The sequence below is a fragment of the Penicillium cosmopolitanum genome (genome assembly GCF_028827165.1).
Source record: "Penicillium cosmopolitanum strain IBT 29677 chromosome Unknown utg000011l:1.0-3548175.0:1.0-3550911.0, whole genome shotgun sequence".
Taxonomy (NCBI): Eukaryota; Fungi; Ascomycota; class Eurotiomycetes; order Eurotiales; family Aspergillaceae; genus Penicillium; species Penicillium cosmopolitanum.
In genome coordinates this window covers 315,179-334,569 of record NW_026622681.1, presented here as the reverse complement: position 1 = coordinate 334,569, position 19,391 = coordinate 315,179, and the positions used below count along the sequence as shown (strand labels likewise).

The 19,391-nt window shown below is 47.1% G+C and overlaps 9 protein-coding genes across 9 annotated transcripts; 3 read left to right on the top strand and 6 right to left on the bottom strand.

Annotated features, from left to right (window-relative positions):
* Positions 1-734: 734 nt before the first annotated feature.
* Positions 735-3,190, top strand: N7509_011588 (fungal specific transcription factor domain-containing protein; the record flags this gene model as incomplete). The annotated part of the gene is made up of 4 exons (XM_056636225.1): positions 735-796; positions 1,036-1,109; positions 1,187-2,123; positions 2,173-3,190. 4 exons carry the CDS (start codon positions 735-737, stop codon positions 3,188-3,190), a joined length of 2,091 nt encoding a protein of 696 aa, XP_056482255.1.
* Positions 3,191-3,526: 336 nt separating this feature from the next.
* Positions 3,527-3,811, bottom strand: N7509_011587 (uncharacterized protein; the record flags this gene model as incomplete). Its single annotated transcript, XM_056636224.1, has 1 exon — positions 3,527-3,811. One exon carries the CDS (start codon positions 3,809-3,811, stop codon positions 3,527-3,529), a length of 285 nt encoding a protein of 94 aa, XP_056482254.1.
* Positions 3,812-6,577: 2,766 nt separating this feature from the next.
* On the top strand, positions 6,578-8,438 carry N7509_011586 (DUF3176 domain-containing protein; the record flags this gene model as incomplete). The annotated part of the gene is made up of 3 exons (XM_056636223.1): positions 6,578-6,933; positions 6,985-7,163; positions 7,219-8,438. 3 exons carry the CDS (start codon positions 6,578-6,580, stop codon positions 8,436-8,438), a joined length of 1,755 nt encoding a protein of 584 aa, XP_056482253.1.
* Positions 8,439-8,546: 108 nt separating this feature from the next.
* On the bottom strand, positions 8,547-9,560 carry N7509_011585 (uncharacterized protein; the record flags this gene model as incomplete). Its single annotated transcript, XM_056636222.1, has 2 exons — positions 8,547-9,221; positions 9,276-9,560. Coding segments are annotated over 2 exons (564 nt in total), but the record flags the coding sequence as incomplete, so codon positions are not given.
* A 1,557-nt stretch (positions 9,561-11,117) lies between these two features.
* On the bottom strand, positions 11,118-11,731 carry N7509_011584 (Vegetative incompatibility protein HET-E-1; the record flags this gene model as incomplete). The annotated part of the gene is made up of 2 exons (XM_056636221.1): positions 11,118-11,480; positions 11,528-11,731. 2 exons carry the CDS (start codon positions 11,729-11,731, stop codon positions 11,118-11,120), a joined length of 567 nt encoding a protein of 188 aa, XP_056482251.1.
* Positions 11,732-11,869: 138 nt separating this feature from the next.
* Positions 11,870-13,199, bottom strand: N7509_011583 (Zn(II)2Cys6 transcription factor; the record flags this gene model as incomplete). Its single annotated transcript, XM_056636220.1, has 3 exons — positions 11,870-12,430; positions 12,489-12,963; positions 13,030-13,199. The coding sequence occupies 3 exons, from the start codon at positions 13,197-13,199 to the stop codon at positions 11,870-11,872; spliced, it is 1,206 nt and encodes a 401-aa protein (XP_056482250.1).
* Positions 13,200-13,984: 785 nt separating this feature from the next.
* N7509_011582 (uncharacterized protein) lies at positions 13,985-14,941 on the bottom strand (the record flags this gene model as incomplete). Its single annotated transcript, XM_056636219.1, has 1 exon — positions 13,985-14,941. The coding sequence occupies one exon, from the start codon at positions 14,939-14,941 to the stop codon at positions 13,985-13,987; it is 957 nt and encodes a 318-aa protein (XP_056482249.1).
* A 1,292-nt stretch (positions 14,942-16,233) lies between these two features.
* Positions 16,234-16,935, bottom strand: N7509_011581 (zinc-dependent alcohol dehydrogenase family protein; the record flags this gene model as incomplete). The annotated part of the gene is made up of 1 exon (XM_056636218.1): positions 16,234-16,935. The coding sequence occupies one exon, from the start codon at positions 16,933-16,935 to the stop codon at positions 16,234-16,236; it is 702 nt and encodes a 233-aa protein (XP_056482248.1).
* A 778-nt stretch (positions 16,936-17,713) lies between these two features.
* N7509_011580 (quinone oxidoreductase family protein) lies at positions 17,714-18,859 on the top strand (the record flags this gene model as incomplete). The annotated part of the gene is made up of 1 exon (XM_056636217.1): positions 17,714-18,859. One exon carries the CDS (start codon positions 17,714-17,716, stop codon positions 18,857-18,859), a length of 1,146 nt encoding a protein of 381 aa, XP_056482247.1.
* Between the last annotated feature and the right edge of the window lie 532 nt (positions 18,860-19,391).

Sequence of the window (19,391 nt, the reverse complement as noted above, 5' to 3'; positions counted from 1 at the left end):
ATTTGTTAGTGAGTAGAATGGAAATGTATTTGTTGATATTTCATACCGGAAAGTGTCATATCGACAGTTTAAAGGTCCTTAAAAATTGTTAAAAATTGAAGGGGTTGTATGGTGATGAGAATACAAAGTTTGAACCAACCTGGAGATTACACGCTCTTATGTACCAATGGATTTACGAAGACCCGAGGCAATTCATTGCGGGGCAAGTGGGCTCGGGATGCCGAGCCCGGGGAAGCCGATCCGACCATTGGTTAAAGTTCAGGCACATTCCACTTTTTCACTCTTATCAACGCATACTGATTGAAGGACAAGCTGCGGAGTAGTCATTGTAGTGGAGACTTTCTCCCTGCGCATGCCTAATTGGGCTGATACGATGAGTCAAGGACACCGTGCGTTTCGGCAATGCTGCGATGTCCCAGCTCCACTCGCATGGCCGTGTTTGGCTACAAATCTCGTACAAGTATCTTGTATAGAGTTTGAATTTCGAACTTCGAAATGCACACCCCGAATTTAGTAATCGGTTCAGCAATTGAGATATTTTGATCTCCATATACAGAGATTGAAGACAGTCTATACTCGTATACTATTTGCCATGCCCCGCAGACTGAGGGAAGGCGGTCAAGCCCGCTTTATGCCGTTCATCGGACGGAAGTCTCCTTCTTCCATTTCACATCTATATAAGGGTGGAATATTCAAAGGGAGGAATGATTCCTTTCTCGGCGAGATACGAATAGATGGATGCTGGTCCATCCGAGTCAAGCGGTGCAGCGGTGACACACCGGATTGGTCAGGCATGGTACGCGATATCCCAACCTCCGCAGAGAATGTAATAGCACAGCAAGAATTAACAACTTCCAATTTAGTGATCGTTGCAGAAAGTGAGATAACGAAATTCTGAAGTCTCACGTCCCATTAAAAAAGCTAACTTTTCCCTCAATTAACAAGGAAGAAGTTAAAATGCGATGGAGCTTCCCCCATCGTATGCTCTGGCTCTCGTTTTCTGGACTCAGTTCTCTCGCTAACCGAAGGCGGCAGTGTCGAAGATGTGAGACAGGAGGTCACATATGCGAAGTCTCCACTACTCTACGAAGAAAGACCAAAGTGCGAGGGTAAGTTCAGTGTAACCGAATCTCACATTCACCAGCTAAATTCTTCAACAGATTCACTTCCGATGAACAGCGTCTAGAGCAGCTTCAGACAGAGCTGGCGAAATGTCAACAGTTACTTCAATCGGAGAAAGCTAGAAATGACTTGTTACAAGAGGATATATCTCGTCAAGAGCGGACCAGGATACCGGAAGATGTAATCGCTCTCGGGCCAGCCGAAACAGCCGTAACCCACAATGCTGAACGGCGTTCGACTGATGATCCGGCATTTGTGATCAAGCACATGGGTCGACTTGTTCACGACAAAAATGGTATCGGTCGATTTGCAGGCTCAACTACCGGCGTTCATTTTGTTCTCAGCGTGGAGAAAGAATGCCAAAAGACATTGAACCTTTCTTGCGGATTCCCAGAAAGTTGTTTCCGTCTCTTTTTGATTCCACCATCTCCCACGGTACCCAATGTTGCCACAGAAAGCCCGCCAGAATATCAAAATTGGATATCTGAATTTCTTCGCTATCCACTGGCTTACTACCATGAGCAAGCTGACTTATTCATGAAGAATTGGGAGGCTTTTTGTCCCGTTCTAGTTCGGAATGAAGTTTTGGCAGACATTGATCATATGATAGGGCTACTCGGCGACCTCAACTATACTGCGAAGCCCAACCCAGCCATAGCACTGACGCTCTTGATGATTCATTGTATAAATGACTTGAAGAACAACGAAATGGAGCCAGAATATCCCTTAAATCCCAACCGCGAGCGGTATCTGTCCTTGGCCAGGAGTCTGGTTGACGAGGTAGCCGCAAGAGGGGATATGAGAAGCTTACAAGCATTGGTGCTCTTCGGCTTTTACAGCCAGCTGAGTGGTGACTGTCTTGCGATGACGAGGATTAATGGCTTGATGGTCAGCATTTCCCAGTCACTGGGCCTGCATCGCCATGCTAGACGCTTCAAAATGAAACCCGGTGAAATTGAGCTTCGGAAGCGAGTTTGGTGGTATGTCTACGTTTTCGACAGGTATGTGATCATCCAGGCTATTTCAGTAGCTAGAGTCTAACTTTTATAGTATGTCATCTCTGCTTCACGGACTTCCGGCTTTGATAAATGACGTGGATGTAGACAATGACTTGCCTTCGGACTGCTGTCTTCTCGGCCTGGATTCCGCAGACATCTCCCACCCTCTGCCCGGTGAGAATACCGCAGTCTTTGTCTTTATCCAATATGTGCGCATTGGTAAAATATTTTCGCGGATTCGTGAAATGCTTTACACGACTACCAAACGTCGAAACGGTGCGGCCAAAATCAAGGAGTTGGATCTCGATCTGCATATGTGGAGCCAAAGTCTAAAAGTACATGGCATCCAATTTGAAATTGGGGCCCTACCAACACTAAACCTAGCCGAATGTGCTAGGAAAGGAATTGAAAAAACGGCACTATGGCTTCAACTGCTAGCAAATATTGCAACGGTATTCATACACCGACCAGGCCTGTCCTTTGACGAGGACACGCCTCAGTTTGCAAACTGCCTTCGAGCATGCGTGGGGTCTAGCAGTGCTTGTTTAGCCTTGCTCGAAAATACCTATGTCTCACGGTGGTTACAGAATTTGAGCATGATAGGCCATGGGGTGGTATTCCAGTCGGCTTTGATGCATGTTCATTACCAATGCCAATCATCCACAGTCAACCTCGAGGGTGGCCCGTCTTTGGAAACTAGCCTCGATTTTGTTTTGAAGGGAAGATTTATACTCGAGAAACATGTTATTCTCAATACACAGGTGCCCGACTCTCGACACTCTATCTATCACGAGTCCATCTCTGAGGTCATGGGGGTTTTGGACCTGCTACACTCTCTGCTGGTACAGAAAGGGCAAACGGAGGCAGACACAGGGTCCTTGACGAACCATGATATTCTGGGCGACCCTCCTGTATTATTTGACGAACTTAATTGGGGAACGGAAGCGCTAGATGTTTTGAATTACGTTACTGCGACTGACTGGGCCTACGACATTCCGGTGCCGTTTATGGGATACCCAGAGCTCGACGCACCGGAAGTGATGATGGAAAACACGCATCTAGAGCCATAATTGAGCAGATTCAGGCACGTCCGCAGAAGCAAAGTACTCAGCTTTGGGTATCAGGTCAACAGAAACCTAGCGAAGTCAAAAATTAAAAGATTTTTCTCCTTACTTATCCTTTACCCCCAAGTTAACTCTACAAAGAACAAAGATTTTTTATAGTCAAAAGAATGGTTGAGTTCACAAGTTAAAAGATGTGCATACTATTAAGTGAGATTAGGAAAAAAGAAAGGGTTTAGGTTCGAGGATGCTATGCTAAAAGATGGTTGGAAAATTGCGAAATCAAATCGCCAAATAACTGGTCAATTCACATCGGCTGACCTAAGTAATAACGAAGAAGAGTTTCTATGGTTGAATTCTCCTGGTTGTAGAGGATCCATAGTTGAGTGTGCTGGCTAGGGCATCGGTCAGGGTCACCTGCGCCACGTCAATATGCCACTTGCCTTTCCGGCGTGTCATTTGTCCAAGGACTTGGTCGAGTGGTAGACGTGGCCAAGTGTACAAGGCCTGAAAGTCAACGCTTGACTTCGTCTTCCGTGCACGTTCACGCTGAGAAGTTTCGGGGGTCCAGAAAGTGGGCTGCTGATGTTCGACTGGGACTGCAGCGGACGTAGCCTCACACCATAACATCATCTGGCGTAAGGCAAAAATGTCGAATGGTACTGAATTTCTTCTCAGCGAAGGAGACTTGGAGGATTATGACATGGTGTGCACCTAGAAAGGAGAAGAAAAGTACCTGGTGGCACAGTCTATTAGCAAGTATCCCAAACCCCTGGGCCATTTAGGATAAATCGCGTTCTATGCCTCACCGGAAGATCTCTGTAGTTCCGAAAGCTCGTATGCATCACTCTTTTCTTCATGACATGCAAAGCAACCTCAACCTCAGCAGACTGAGCCCGTGATTCCCGTCGGAGGCATTGACGGATGAAGAGATTGTATATTCATTATATGCGGCTGAGGATAATCCGGGCCATAATATAGGAATTACTATGGATTATATAATACCAGTATGCCGCCTGCTACTATTGGCAGGCGCGATGGAGGTGATGGTGATGGTAGTAAAATAGGAAGGAGCGTTGTTTAAATAGACTACCTACTAGTACAGTATTTCCGAAAATCAGTGCCACCCCCATACTCAGTAACAGAAGGATTACAGCCAACCAACTTAGTTTGCGACACAAGAGTCGTGGTAAACACTAAAATATAACTACAGACAAAACAGTCGCGTTTAATAAGTGATTCTAACCTCATATGACTAAGGAAACCTTAGTATGGACTTACTAGGCGATGCAGCAGAACCAGATATATAAGAACGCTTGTTCAAACATATGCTTAGTTCTTCGAAATCAATCAATCTAAGTTACTGCAGAATGCCTGTTGGATTGTTCTTCATTCAGTTCCAACTCTTGTAACAAACATCCTACAAGTAGTGAAGCTCCACGTCATCTATCCAGGGAGATTCAGGGCGTTCGGGCGAGGGGCTGAAGGGGCTGAAGTAGTAGGCGGTAAGGGACTAAACCCAACAAAATAAGAACCAAACAATAAATAACTAAAAAAGATACAACAGCAGGGATTCACACGTGGTCACCCACCATACTACTAACCTGCCGGCGTGTGGCTTATGTGCGGCAGATAGTCGGGTGGCTGCCGCCCGGGTGAGAAGTGGGTGAGCGCCGCTTTACGGTCGCGCGACTTGGGTGAGAGAGGGTGAGTGCGCAATAGACAGGGTGAGAAGCTGGGTGAGAGCGGGTGAGAATCACCCAGCGTCGCGCGACCACCGCGCTAACCCCTCTCATCTGAGCTCAGATCCAGCCTTATTGGTTCATCCCCAAAGCGCTGAAACTACGGTCTCTACCACTTGCATATCCCGTCGAGTTCGATTGGCCAAAGAACGGCAAGGCTGAATTCGATGTCGCCTTGGGCCAAATCGTGTCTGTTGTCCTGACATCAGGAATGTCACGTGGACATTTACGTCTACTACGCTGGAAAGAAGCACAGGATAAGTGGTTCCCAAAGGCGGGACATACTGTGTCCGCTGAGATTAGTTCATGAACTCATATGAGCCCATCCATATCATTATTAGAGGCTTCTCTGTTTCTCCAGACTCGGTACACACGTGCTCGAAATCAGTTTCAGTAGTTTATTGCTTTCGATTTCTTTTCCCAAACTCTATTTTAAAAAACCCTTGTCTAGCTTTAGTTTGGTGAGTTTCAGATCCTGGAAACGTATTGTAAGAGAGAGTCACATGATTGGCTACTTGGTAATTTTTCTGGAAATGATCATACGATTATTATCTCCGCTAATCGATCATGATGCTAATGTCACGGGTCAGACCCGCTTCTCACAATGGCCTTGCCATAGCCTCTTTCCCGCACGCCCCCGTTCTGCCACCGCCTTGCACGTTACTTCTGTCGTTGTTCCGCTTGTTCCACTCCTTTCCTTGTCCAAGCTTTTTGTAAACAGCATGTTGGCCTAGTTAGATTTAATCAAGTCTTGCTTCAGCCCTTCACAGTTAAAGGGACTTCGGCGACAAGGCAGACTCAGTGATAAGGGTTAGAGTAGACTCCAAATACGGACGAAGGTAGGAGGAAATAAATAGGTCGACAGAAATTAACGTTTATAAACGGTCGTACTACGATATGATACAATAATAGGGGTAGTCTACACTTGTGCCCGTGTACTTTTGCCGCTATTTCGAAGAGCACTGCCACGCGAAAACAACGAACTTATAACGTGTTTTGGACCCCACCCGATACCCCTTTTTTTTATTCCTGCTGTTTAAAGAGCGCTATGGTTAGTACTTTCTATCAACTAGACAACCGGCTCCGTTGGCTTCCGCAAGCTCAGCGCAACTCACTCGAAATACCGTGGGAGTATAATTAGAGCGCCTTGGAAGCCCAAAATTGTATGGAGGTTCTCTGTACGATCAATGTTTGCCAGCTTCTACTCAGTACGACGAGGATACTGGTTTAGCGAAATACGTGCGAGGGTAATTGCGCTCAAGAGCTAATGCAAGGTGGTTTGCCTAGGTCTATATCAACCGGAGTCTCCGGGGTACGATTGGCCGGACATGCTGGTCCCCAGGGTCTATGGGGGCCAAGGACAGGGTCTAGCTGATTAGCGGTTTAGCAGCGCGGAAAGGTAGCAGCTAGCCTCTAAAGCTTGCAGCCATGTCAGCCGTGCTTCCGTTCTTGGTAATAAATAAGAGGGAAGAGATTTCATGCTCCGTTCCATCAGAACGTTTCAATCTACTTCTCAAGATGTCTCGAAGCCCAGAGTCGGCAAGCCCTATCTATGAGCCGATTAAGAGGTCAGACGATGATCATTATAACCCGGACCTGAACGCCGAAACACCGACTTTTAAAGGCTCTCCTATTTCTGCAACATCGAAACAACATGACGAAGGAGCAGAGGAGAGAGTCACAGAAATCGGTTGATAGTGACTGGTTTGTCTGGGAACTCCTGGGAGTCGCGATATCGGGTGGTATCCTAGTTGCCACAGTCGTCATCCTTGCCTCGCTCAACAACACACCTGAACCAAAGTGGAAGTACATGTCTCTCAACTCGTTGATTTCCTGGTTGAGCACCGTCTCAAAGGGCTGCCTTATATCTGCCATTAGCGGGGTGCTAGGCCAGTTGAAGTGGACATGGTTCAAGCAAGCATCGCGACCCCTACCAGACCTTCGTCAATTTGACACGGCGAGTCGAGGATTTTATGGCGCTATCCAGTTGATATGGAGATTACGTGCTAGGTAGGCCATGCTCATTAGCTTAGAGTTTTTCCAGACTAACACGACGGACAGGCATTTTGCGGTCTGGAGCTGCTTGGCTGTTATCCTGGCGTTGGGATATGATCCATTTGTGCAGAATCTAGTTCACTATCAACAAAAAATGGTTGTGGATTCATCAAAAACTGCTTTTGTGGCAAATTCATCCATATACAATGCTTATGGATTTCAATATGTGCTTACGGGTAGTGGAGGTAGGTCAAAACAAAAGAAACATATTACCTGTGGCTTGGATTGACGATATGACAGAGAACAAAATGGTCGATTCTGAACTCAAATCGAATGTATACAATTCTCTTCTAAACCGCGACCAAAAGAGACCTTGGGCCATTCCTCAGTATTCCTGCAGCTCAGCAAATTGCACATGGGGTGCTGTTGCATCGTTGGAAACCCGCGCACTCTGCGCAAACATCACTGAGCACCTCGCCAAGTCATGTAAAGTGACCGAGGAATATGGCTTTTCAGATACGAGCTGCAATGTCACCCTCCCCAAAAGCAACGTAAAAGCATCCTTTAAGGGGGTCACATCGACCACTACATTCAGTGCATTCGTTAGCTCTGCAGTTGATCCGGATGCAGCCTTGGTATTTACCAATGCGACAATGTATCCAATACAGTTTATTACTCCCCGACTCGCAAATATCTCAGTACTTGCGGATCCAATTATGAACCAAGGATTGTCATTGAGCGGTGACGCATGGGAGGCAACGGAATGCGTCATTGAGCCTGTCGTACGCCTTTCTAGGCCCTCTGTCCGGAACAATGTCTTCACCGATGACACACTAGCGATCTGGAATACTGCGACTGTACCCAATAACGAGACAGGATGGTACTTTAATCCACCCTGGGGAGATGATATGGGTGTGCAACCTAACCAAACCTTTATACTTGAGAGGGAAGCAGAATTTGCTATCAGGGCGTTTTTAATGAACATTTTGAGTGGCGGGTTCTCGCACAATCCATTACATCAATCATATGGAGCGACAAATGACAATATGGGGTACGCCGCATCCGACATCCTTCAGGCCCTTGGACGGGAAGATATTGTTGGATGTAGTAGCGAGTCAGCGATCAGGTTGAGATGCGCCATGGAAAACATTGCAGCAGCAATCTCCAAAACCTTTCGAGACACCATGTACATCCAGGCAGCTTCGAAGCTGGAAAACTCGAACATGACACCAGGTCATGTTCTGACCAGTGTGACATATGTCTCGATTCACTGGCAATGGATTGTATTACCCGTACTTGTTTGGATACTCGGGGCTGTCGCGCTGGTAGGGACTTTCTGGAAGACACGGCGGATGCGAGTGCCCAAGTGGAGGAATGATCCATTGCCTTTACTATTTCTTTATCGGCATGAGACCGGTGATGCACAGAGATATGAATTACTTGAACAGATTGATTCTGGCGAGCTAAATACCCTGCGTGGAAGGCTGCACGACGTTGACGGAAACTTAAATATAGGATGATGAGAAGTAATCAATTATGTGACAATCAGCTAGTAAGAGAGAACGCATTGGATAGTAGAAGGATCGGTTGGATTTCAGAACTTAGGTCGTACTGTTGCGAGATGCCCTTAGGATCGAAGCCTATACCGATAGTGCCGGAATCAGCTGTTATCGCAGCATGCAGTGCGGACGTAAATCTGAATATGAATCCAGACAAGCATACTAATATGGGTGCTGCGAGACTGAGGTATCCATAGCCATAAGAACGAAGGCTCATGACCAGCGAAGAATCGGAGATTTATCAGTCGTAAGTTTGGGATACATATTGACCAATGACAGCTACCTATCGGGCGCATATGCCCACCCAGAAGGAGAGCATTGAAATCTCCGGATGAAGGCACACTCTTCCTGAGCTGCTCCACATATTCCACTTTAAGGGAGCTCACCCTTCGAATCCCCTGACGAAGAGTCCGGGAAAAAATCGCTGCTTCGACGCCCTCGTTTAGTTTCCCTTTTCCTCGCAACTTATCCTTCATCTTCCGAGCTTGGCTGTTCCGGCGGAGTTTGAGGCCGACGACGCTTTCCAGCTCCCGGGCGTAGTCGATTGATAGAGCCCTGCAGTAGCATCTGCCCTGGCTGTTCTTCTTTGGCGCGGGAAAGGAAGTCACAAAGCTGCGTCGATGTTATGGAAAAATCTTGATTGAGACTAGTGAGCCCCTGTGAGAGTTCCTGGGTTGCGAAGTCCCTCAAGGACAGTCGGAGCGCTGTTTCTTCGATCGGAAGGCCGCAATCAGTCCGAAATGGCTGTAACAGTCAGCAACTAAAACTCGGAAAGATTGTCACTCATATGGTACGTACCAGCGCCTCGATAGTAGCGGTCGCTTGAAGCTCCTCCTTACCATCCAAGGTTGCGTATTCCGGTCGCCATACAGTACTTGTCGCTTTTTTGGGCCCTTTATAATCGATATCGAGGGCCACCACCGCGTTCACGCTCCCATCAGTGTTTAAGATGTATTCATCCGCTAAGTGCGAAACACATCGACCTTTTTGTGAATAGCACACCTCGATAATAACACCGGGGTAGCGTGCTCGCCGGTGTTTAGATGATGCATCTGGCTCCCGCTGAGAATCAATCTGCTTTCCATAATTACTGCTATCTTATCTCAGAATTTAGCTTATACTATCTCATCTATATAGATAAATCTGGGTGTAATAAGCAGATAGAGATCAGAAGAACTAGTTAGTCTTCTCTCAGTATAATATTCGTATAAGTCTTAAAATTCTATTATAATTAGTAGTATCAGATTCTCCCTGTATATATACAAGATAGAATTCTACTTCCTTATATCTTCTAAGTTATAATAGATATATTATTCTTTAAATATTATACTATAAAGCTGGCCCATGAGTGTGTGGAAAGTTCTCTTTCCTCAATGAAAGGATCAGTAGATCGCAGGAGCTCCAAGGCACAAGCCCTATCGAAGACTGCAGTCTGCATTTGAATCGTACAGTAAATTATATGGATCTTGAGGCTTATCTTAGGAATTTCAGTTAGAAAGCGACCACGTTATTTTTTGATTACTGAAATCAAAAGGATGGCCTACAAAATCTTGGGTGTGCGTTAACAAAAATGACCCCGCGATCAAGATCACTTGAGACTTGAATGGCGTCGGAAATATAACAATGATGTAACTTGGCATATGAATATTACAACCGTCGCTCAACATGGCAGCCGCCTCACAGCCCTGTCGGTGAATATTACGGGTTATCACCTCCCTACGCCTAGACCGACAATCAGGTGACTGCCATGACAGTCCATTGGAAAGTATTGTGCGTGGCAAGACTAGGCCTGGGTAAAATTGCTCAAGTCACATAATATCTTTATTTTCTTGGCCATTGACCGCAGGTGCTCAGCTATAATCGTCAGCTGAGAATCCAAAGATCAGGACGCGGCCAGACTGGCAGCTAATCGTAAAGGCTGACCCAGCCCGTCCTACAGCTGAACAGGCTGGGCAATACATTTGAGGCACCCATAAACAATTTTGTAAATACTGTGTGATCCAGGACCCATCGAAACCGATACAGTAGCCTTGGTACTCAGAGGTTTGCGGCTGTTGAATCGCCAGGAGTGAGATTCTGAAGGGGGAAACTTTGTCGAAGTGGTAGGGGCAGGAGTCAGCAAGTCGCGAAGGATGACAATCCCAACGTCAGTGTGAAGACAAGAGCCAGTGAAGTCGAAAGAAAGATTGCTGACAGAAGAGGCAATCCTACGCATCCCAGATCTTGAAGGTGTTGTCGTACGATCCGGACGCGACGCGGCTGCTGTCGTGGAGAACACCACTGAGTTGACTCTGTCATGCCCGTGCTGGAACAGCTGCTTTATCATACTTTGTCGTGGGCTGAATATCAGCCCCGACCTATACACCTGGAGGGGTCTGGTTTCGATTGCGTCTCGATGGTAGCGTGTAAACCGGTACACATCCTGGACCAGGCCCTGCAATCCGGCTGCTCCTGATCACCTTTATAGTGATATTAGAACACCTTGAAAGACTCGAAATAAACACATACCCGTACCAGAAGTATCCCACCTGTTACGCCTTGAAGGGAACTCAGTGCCTCAAGCCAGTAGAGACATCGGCTTCGGAGGAATGTGTCAACAGTGCCAGCGTCCTGGAAATCTTCGGTTGATCTACATTGTTCTCAATGGTTCACCCAGTAGACACATAAGTAGCGTGCGAATGCAAGTAGATCTGGCTCAGGCGGCTGGGCCTGGTTGATAGGAGTACCTAAGGCGCCCAGACTGTACATGTCGCGCCGCAATACCTTCTTCATGATCTGCAGAGATTGCGTGAACATACAGCGATGGGTTACCGCAGATCCAGAGGGGAATACGCTCAGGTCACCCTTTCCGATCAAACAGTCCTTGGCAGACTGATGTACAAAGTAGATGGAATAATCACGAGCTATAAGGAAGGAACCGCTCTTCTTCACTATCTGCTCCACCCGTCCGGTGCTTTTCACAACCTTGTCTGGGATTTCAGACAATACTCCCAGCCCCAGCAGCTGAAACGGCTGGTAGGCCAGTGTGACGGCTGAGAGGACGAGCTGACAGTAGCCTCGGCTTTGACGCGGAGGACTTGTTCAACATATGCCCGGTCCGACTCGTCTTGTAGAGATTCGATATTCGATAGAATGTAGGCACTGATAGCCCCGGATACGAGCTCTGCGTTCTCCTGCAGTTCCAGCCTTAGTACTGATTGCGAGTCCGCGAGTCTGTACGCTGTTCGACATGGTTCCGGCTGGAAATGAGCCATTTGACGTGTGGAAATTAAGTACCCTCTCACACCCATCACTTTCGATGAATATCTTCAACGAGAAAGCGGACTTGTTCTTAAGACATTTGGCTAGTGAATTTCTGAAGACCATGGTCTTCGCTCCGTGAAACAATGAAGCTATTTAACGGCCCGCAACAAACTTGCGGATCTCGAAATCCATCTTTGCTCCATCTTGTCATGCAGGCTAAGGGTATCCGCATCCTCTCTAGCGGCAGACATCCATTCGTTTTCACTCACTGCATTCCATAAAGAATCATTTGTCGGCAATGGGAACTGTAAGTCGCAAGCACTGAGCACCTGACCTGCGGTACCAGCAGTATCAGAGGCTTTTTCCCTCTCAATACTACAGCCTAGAGTGTTCCAAACTTTGTAGAGAGCAAGATTAAACCGCTTAACCTCCTCTATACCAACCCAGGCATAAGAGAGCAAAACGTTTGGTTCGTATCGAGCAAGCATGTTAGGATAATATAACATGCCTAACCTTTTGCAACTAAGGATAAGAGGCTCGAGTAGATGCATGCCCTCAGATGAAAGAGTGGGTTTCAAGTCAAGTCCAATTCGAACGCCAGCTGTGGCCATTATGGAGAACATGATGTGTAATAGTATGGCCTGATATGTTGGAATAGGCCAGAAGCATGAGCTACACGCATCTTCTGCTGTAGAAGCATCCCATTTCTCCTACGGAGCCAATATCAGCAGAAGTGGCTCATCTCAGTGCACGGGCATATTCACGTACCTTTTGCTGAAGTATTGCTATGTTCAACACGTCATGAAGGTCCACTGCAATAGCCTGTGCGCTCTGGTCCCCGCTTGTCCATAGGCCAATGGCAACCATTGCCTGCACTAGAAGAGGTGTTTCACAATTTGCATTGAATGACCCTTGGTGAATAAAAGGCCAATGAGGGTGAAATGACTCAAAGTATAACTCGATACCCTGTCGTTCTTTCTCGGATGGAGACTTTTCCAGATCAAAAGGATATTTTGGCTTCAGAATAGGTGCTGGGTGTACCCAATCAAGAGGAGTATTGCTTTTGGTCATCTCGTCCTGCTGACTGAGAGAGCAGGTGACTTGGCGACGTAGGCACTCGCTACATGGGGGCCCTCCTTCACATCGCGCCTTGATGGTTCGACAATTTGTGCAGGCTTTCAGGGCGCGCGAAAGAGGTTCGTTGATTTTATGACGTTGTCGCACATGTCGACGGAGAGTGTCGCTAGAGATAACAAGTTTGAGAATGTTTTTTACCAAATGGATATGAGAAGACAGCGCTACTGCTTACCTTCGCCCAAAATGACGGCCACAAAATGAACAATCGAAAGATCGCTGCCCAAAGTGTTGCGCCTCATGACGACTTAAGTGCTCTCTGCGTTGGTACGTCGCGCCACAGCCAGGATGCTGACACGGGAACTCCTTTCCGGAAACTTGGGGGTTGTGTACCTTGTTCTTCATTGTGGAAGAACTTCTATTCATCAGTTCAACAACTGCGTGAAGTGATAAATGTCCTATGCAATGCCCTGACTTTTAGCGGTAGAGTTCGCGTATTACTCACGGAAAGGAGCCCGAGGAAACCCAAGTCATGCGATATTAGTCATTCTGGGTAAGTTCCACCCATCAGCCCCACCAGCCACCAGCCACAGAAAATGATCTTTCTCGCTTTATTTGCTTATAGGGATGAAATTTAATACAAGTTCAAGTAATCAAGGGAATTCGCATTCTTGAGTCACAAGTTCACAAAATAATGCAGCCGACGGGCACCAGTCCTAGATGTTTCTGAGGTTCTGATTCTTTGATTTCCCTACGAGTCCACTGGTTTATTGCTTTAGTACACTACCGCATTATGCAATTCCATAGTTTTCATTAGCGAAGATGATTGGTTCACTAGTTAGTGAAATCTTTCTATGATAACTAGTGCCAAATGATCTTATTGAGAGTGATTCAATATTTGCGCCTGGGAAAGTGGTATTGCGATTCTTCTACGATCGAGGAAAATTATAGATTTTGTTGGAATGGATTCGAAGCTTTCACTAAATGACATTTTTTTTTTCTAAATTTGACCATGGGAGGATGCATGATAGTATGCAGCATCACTTGCCCTGGACTTAATAAAATATTCTGAGTATTAACTGCCAGTCAAGATCAAAACCAAAGAAGCAGCAATCGAATATGAATCATTCCGACAGCCTCAAGCATCAGAAATCATTAGACTGGAACATCCATCTCAAATATTTTATTTCCTAATCCTCCAGCAGAGACTTCAAGACATCAGCAGGTGAGCGTTTTGGAGCAGCAAGCTCTAGGATCTCTTTGCTAGATGTAGAAGTCGAGCATTGCCCTGCCCAAGCAGTCTCAGGAGCGCGTTGAATGGAGTAGATGACGTTCTTCGATTGTTTGGTTGCTGCGTACTGGTACTGATAAAGCATTTCGATAAACGAGACATCTTTGTAGCTGACGTCCTTCAGAGGTGTGCCAATATACTGCTCAACCATTTCGACGATCTTCTTTCCAGTGATATCCTCGGGTCCGTTGAGAACGTACTTGGCCTTGTTGTCTACTGAAGTATCATCCTGGGACAAGAGATGAGCTGCGGCCACCCCAATCTCGTAAGGGTCGATGATGCCGACAGGGGCATCTTCCGCCAGCATAAGACGAAGAGTATCCTGCTCTCCAGTCTTACGGTAATTTTTGATCAACTCTGCGGCAGGGGACATAATAAGTGTCGAAAAGATGTTGGGCTGAAGAGATGTCCAGTGCAGGTTCTTGAACTCCAATGAGCCCAGAAGGGCCTCAATAGCCCAGTGTTGACGTGGGTAATAGGCAGGGCAATCAGGGCGGACATTTGCAGCAGTGGTTGAGATCCGCACAACATATTGAACGCCAGCGGTGAGGGCGTTAAGATAGAAAGTTGATTCTTCGGCGAACTGGGTAGGCTCATTGTGGGATGCAATAAAAGCTCTAGTGACTTCATTGGTGCGAAGCCACTCGGCAGTGATTTCCACCCAGTTCTGCTCCACCACTTCAACCCCAGGGAGTTTGGCAAGCTCCTTTGCCGCCGGACTGTCAGAAGAACGAGTAAGAGCAATAATGCGATGACTGGACAAAGTGCTGCATGATTGGAGTAACTTTGGCAAAGTTTGAGTGACTGCTCGGCCAGTGTTGCCGGTAGCGCCAACAATCAATATAGAAGGAGACATTATCGTAGAGTAGAGAGAGATAGCTTCTCAGACAGATATCGGCGGCCTTGCTGAGAACTTATAGGCTTTGTTTTCGGATTTTCTTCTGAGTGGTTTGTGATTTGTGATCAGAAACCGACAAAGCTAAAGTGTACATCATTTCGCTATCGATCACTACCTGATGACGCATGGATTATCATTGGGGCCAAATTATGCTGCGGGTGCCCACCGGGTACCCACCGGGTACCCACCCACCGCCTACAGGCATCTGTCACGACAGCCATGCCATAACTACTCCGTAGGGTGACATACCTCAATGCAATGTTTTTCGCTATAATAGATACTGTAAGATGCTCCAAAGGCCTTATTTTCTTGTCCATTTTCCACGCATCGCGCAACATTTTCAATGCTAACTGTCAATCGTACTAGCTAAGAATTGGAGTAAGGCCGGTGGGAAGCCGGTGGGAGGCGGTGGAAGGTGGTGGGCCCCACTTTGTCAATACCACGGTTCATAAATCAATCATTCAACTAAACTTCAATTAGCAGGCGCTGTTTTTAAATTGAGGCAAGAACTCGTAACCAGACCCTGCTCCGGTCAATAAGAATTGGACTGATTATGATAACAGCCCTACATGTAACCCAGCGCCGGCATAACTGAGAGCCTAAGTGCCTAGCGGCACTGGATGCACCACTCACCTCTCTTTCCTCGTAAAAGTCCTGGGTACTTTATGCTGGTACTTGTAGGTAGCTATTTTCAGTTTAGAAAGAGCCAATATTGCTCGGTTGTCAGTCGAATCAATACAGGTATCTCTACACACAGATTCCGCATATCTCGTCTGATCAATATCGACAAAGTTTTTATTGTAGCCTTTTGAACTATTACTACTCTGCATACGAGTTGAATTTGAGACATGAATGTCGGGAATCAAAATCCGGTCCCATATCTTTACAGACGAAATCATTACACAAATAGAATTGATAATAGCGGCCTATTTTGTGCAATCGATAACAACTTTGCCCATTTGTTTTCCGCTTTCGATCCGCTGATACGCCTCACGATATTTAGCAAACGGATAGACACGATCAATGACCGGGTGCACCTTATGCATCGCCATAGCCTTAATTATGGCTTCGAGTCGGGTCCGGGGACCTACAGATGAGGCGCCGAGGAAAAGTGATCGGTAAAGGATGTCGACGGGGAGATACCGCCGCCGAGGCCGCTTGTAGCTCCAACTACTGCAACCTCGCCACGAATTTTGGCCGACGCGGCGGATTTGGTGATTGTCTTTTCGCCAGCGATGTCGATTACCTTATCAACACCTGAGACCATCGGTAAGGGCGAGAATTTCGCGGTCCCAATCAGGGAATGTGTTGTAATTGACAACGGCTTCAGCGCCAAGCTCCTTGAGCTTTGCCGCCTTTTCATCAGAAGATGTGATCGCTAGGACTCGAGCACCAAACATTTTCGCAATTTGAAGAGCGAAAAGGGCAACACCGCCCGTACCTTGGATCAGCACCGTCTGACCCGGCTGGAGGGGCGAGGCGAGGTTAAGCGACGACCAAGCGGCACCGGCTGCGCAAGGAAGAGCGGCAGCTTCGATATAGGAGATAGATGCCGGCAGATGGACCACAGCGTTTTCATGCAGCACTGCATATTCGGTCAACATTCCGTCTGTACTCAAGCCGAGACTGGCTGTCTGATATTCGGGGACGAATGGGCCGCTGATCCAATGCACGAAGCAATTAGCGGCGACACGGTCGCCGACTTTGGCACGCGAGACATCTTCACCAATAGCGACCACCTCGCCAGCACCATCCGATAAAGGCACGATATCCTTCGACGTGGCCACGATAGGTTGATGGCTCAACAAAGCCTGGTCACGGAAGTTCAGCGACGTGGCATGAACGCGAATAAGCACCTGGTGACGATCAGGCTTCGGGATAGGCTCGTGACGTAACTCGGGGCTTCTTTTCCCGTCTCTAGTGGTGAGCCTGACAGCTTTCATTTGTTCCATTCTTGTTGGTACGAATTCTACCGGCACCAGATTCAAGTATAATTGATTGATGAGGATCCGTAATAGACTCGAGTCGATGCAACTAATCGCGGATAGCACCAAATAGGGGAATTTGGCACCCTTTATCTGTAAGAAAGGGTGGGATAGCGATGTTGTCTTTTTTGATTTATAAGGCGTCAAGGAAAGCGTAGGCTAGCGTTGGTAACTCTTACGTATTATTACATGTACTCTATGTGTATGAACAGGTGGATGGGATGTAGTTTCACATGAAGCGTGCCTTATGATTTGGAAGAGGATTTTACGGATTCAAGTCAAAGTGTCTCCCTCAAAGATCTATGACCCCCTTTTCTTTTCAGAAATACCGAGTTCTTCGAGAATTTAATTTCAATATGGGTGCGATTATTCACCAGTTCACGGATGCGGGTTTTGGTTATGGTACTCTATTACTATAAAGCCCCTCTGTATGAAATAACCTAGGAAACACCAGTGGGTACTCTTACAGAGCCTGATATAACCCGCAAGTCCCACCGGCCTCCCACCGGCACTCCACCGGCATTCCACAGCTGCTTCCAGTTTCGGCGTTCTAGAATCCACCACCATAATCATACTCTCGTAAAAATGGGTCAAATGCCCTGGAATTTTCAGCATTAATCGATTAGAAATCAATTATTGTGCGGATGTATTGGTTTGACCCCCTGTCTTGTTCATCCTAAGCCCAGGTATATTGAATTGCTCCAGCCCTCGGTCCTCTATTCAAAGACTACGTACCGAATCAAACATGTCTTCAATCCTGAGAAGCCCGAACACCGGCGTCACACCAGACCAAGCGGGCTGTTGGGTTGTGACCGAATTTGGCATTCCATCCATGCTGCAATGGAAACCTTGGTACCAAATTCCCGAACTCTCCGCCGACAAAGTTCTTGTCCGCATCATCGTTGCTGGAATTGCTGGGGTGGACAACATTCAAAGAGCAGGCGGCTATCCTCACCCTGATACCATCAAGCCGGGATTCACACCAGGATATGATTTTGTGGGCGAGATCGTCGCATTCGGTGAATCTGTGCCACAGGATATACAATTGGCTCCTGGAGATCGTGTTGTCTCCTTGTGCACCACCGGCGCTCATGCCACCCATATCGTCATATCATATACGAAACTTATACGTATTGAACGTACTGATGATCCTTTGAAAGTTGCATCCCTACCACTTAACTATATGACGGCCTGGGGCTTGCTCAACCGCAGCGGAGTCCAGCTCAAGCCTGGTTCGAGTATTTTGATCGGCTCTGCGAGTGGGGGCATTGGCACTGCTGTTGCGCAGCTAGTCACTGCGTTTGACATGAAGATCAAGATGATCGGGACTTGCTCGCCCTCTAAATTTGACTATCTGAGATCACTCGGTGTGGAACCGGTCGACCGCAATGCTCCTGATCTTGTCAAACAGGTACGGGCATTGGCCAACGAGGGCGTCGACGTCGCGTATGATGGAGTTTGCAGCGAGGATAGTCTCCAAAAGAGCTTATCTGCAACAAAGGACAATATCGGAAGGGTCGTTGTATTTGGAATCATGTCAGAGATTGCTGCGGATGGTAGCGCGATGCAGCATAGTGTAGCTGAGACACTTGCAGCGCGGCTGCAGCCGCGTATGAGCTTTGGTGGTATTGGATCAGGGTTCCCCACCTTTCATGGCGCTTCGCTCGTTGAATTCAAAGCGATTTTGGAAAAGGTCCGCAGAAATAAGCTCACGCCGAGTATTGCTAAGCTTTTTCCATTGCGCGATGCTGTTGAAGCTCATGAACATCTTGTCTCGGGAACTGCGGTCAAGGGTAAGATGCTGTTTCTTGTTGATCCGGATCTAGCAATTCAGTATGGTGTAGCCAAAACCTCTGACCGGACATGCCGTGGTATTCATGAACAAAACTAGAAGAGGAATAACGCCTCCACTGTCCTACACGTCGATTTAATGGTAGTGCCCCTCTACATCAATAATCTAGTCGCTTTCCTTTAATCTTTCTGATGATCATTTCCTCTTTTAAATATTCGCCGCTTGCTCTGGACTATCTGGCATGCCTGTACAATTTTTACGTTCGACTTTGCCCTATCCCGTCTATACCTGAATGGCAGCACTGAAGGCATTGACTTCATTAAGCTGTCTCAAATCCCAATTGAATACCTACAAATTCAGGTCGACCCTGCGGACCGATTTATCCGCATTGATGGAATGCCATTGTTGGAGGGCGTACCAGCTAATGTATATGTTCCTAGTTGGTTTGGCGCTTGTAGTGATGATATTGTTCACGAGAAGAGAAGATCATCATTAGCGACTTTGGAAAATCTTTCAATCCGCACAAGACGCTCAGACTATCCTCAAAACCCCTCCCTACCCTCCAGCCGCCTGAGAGTGGATTCTCTGACAAGTCTCTCTCTTTTACCTCCGACATTTTGACACTTGCCTG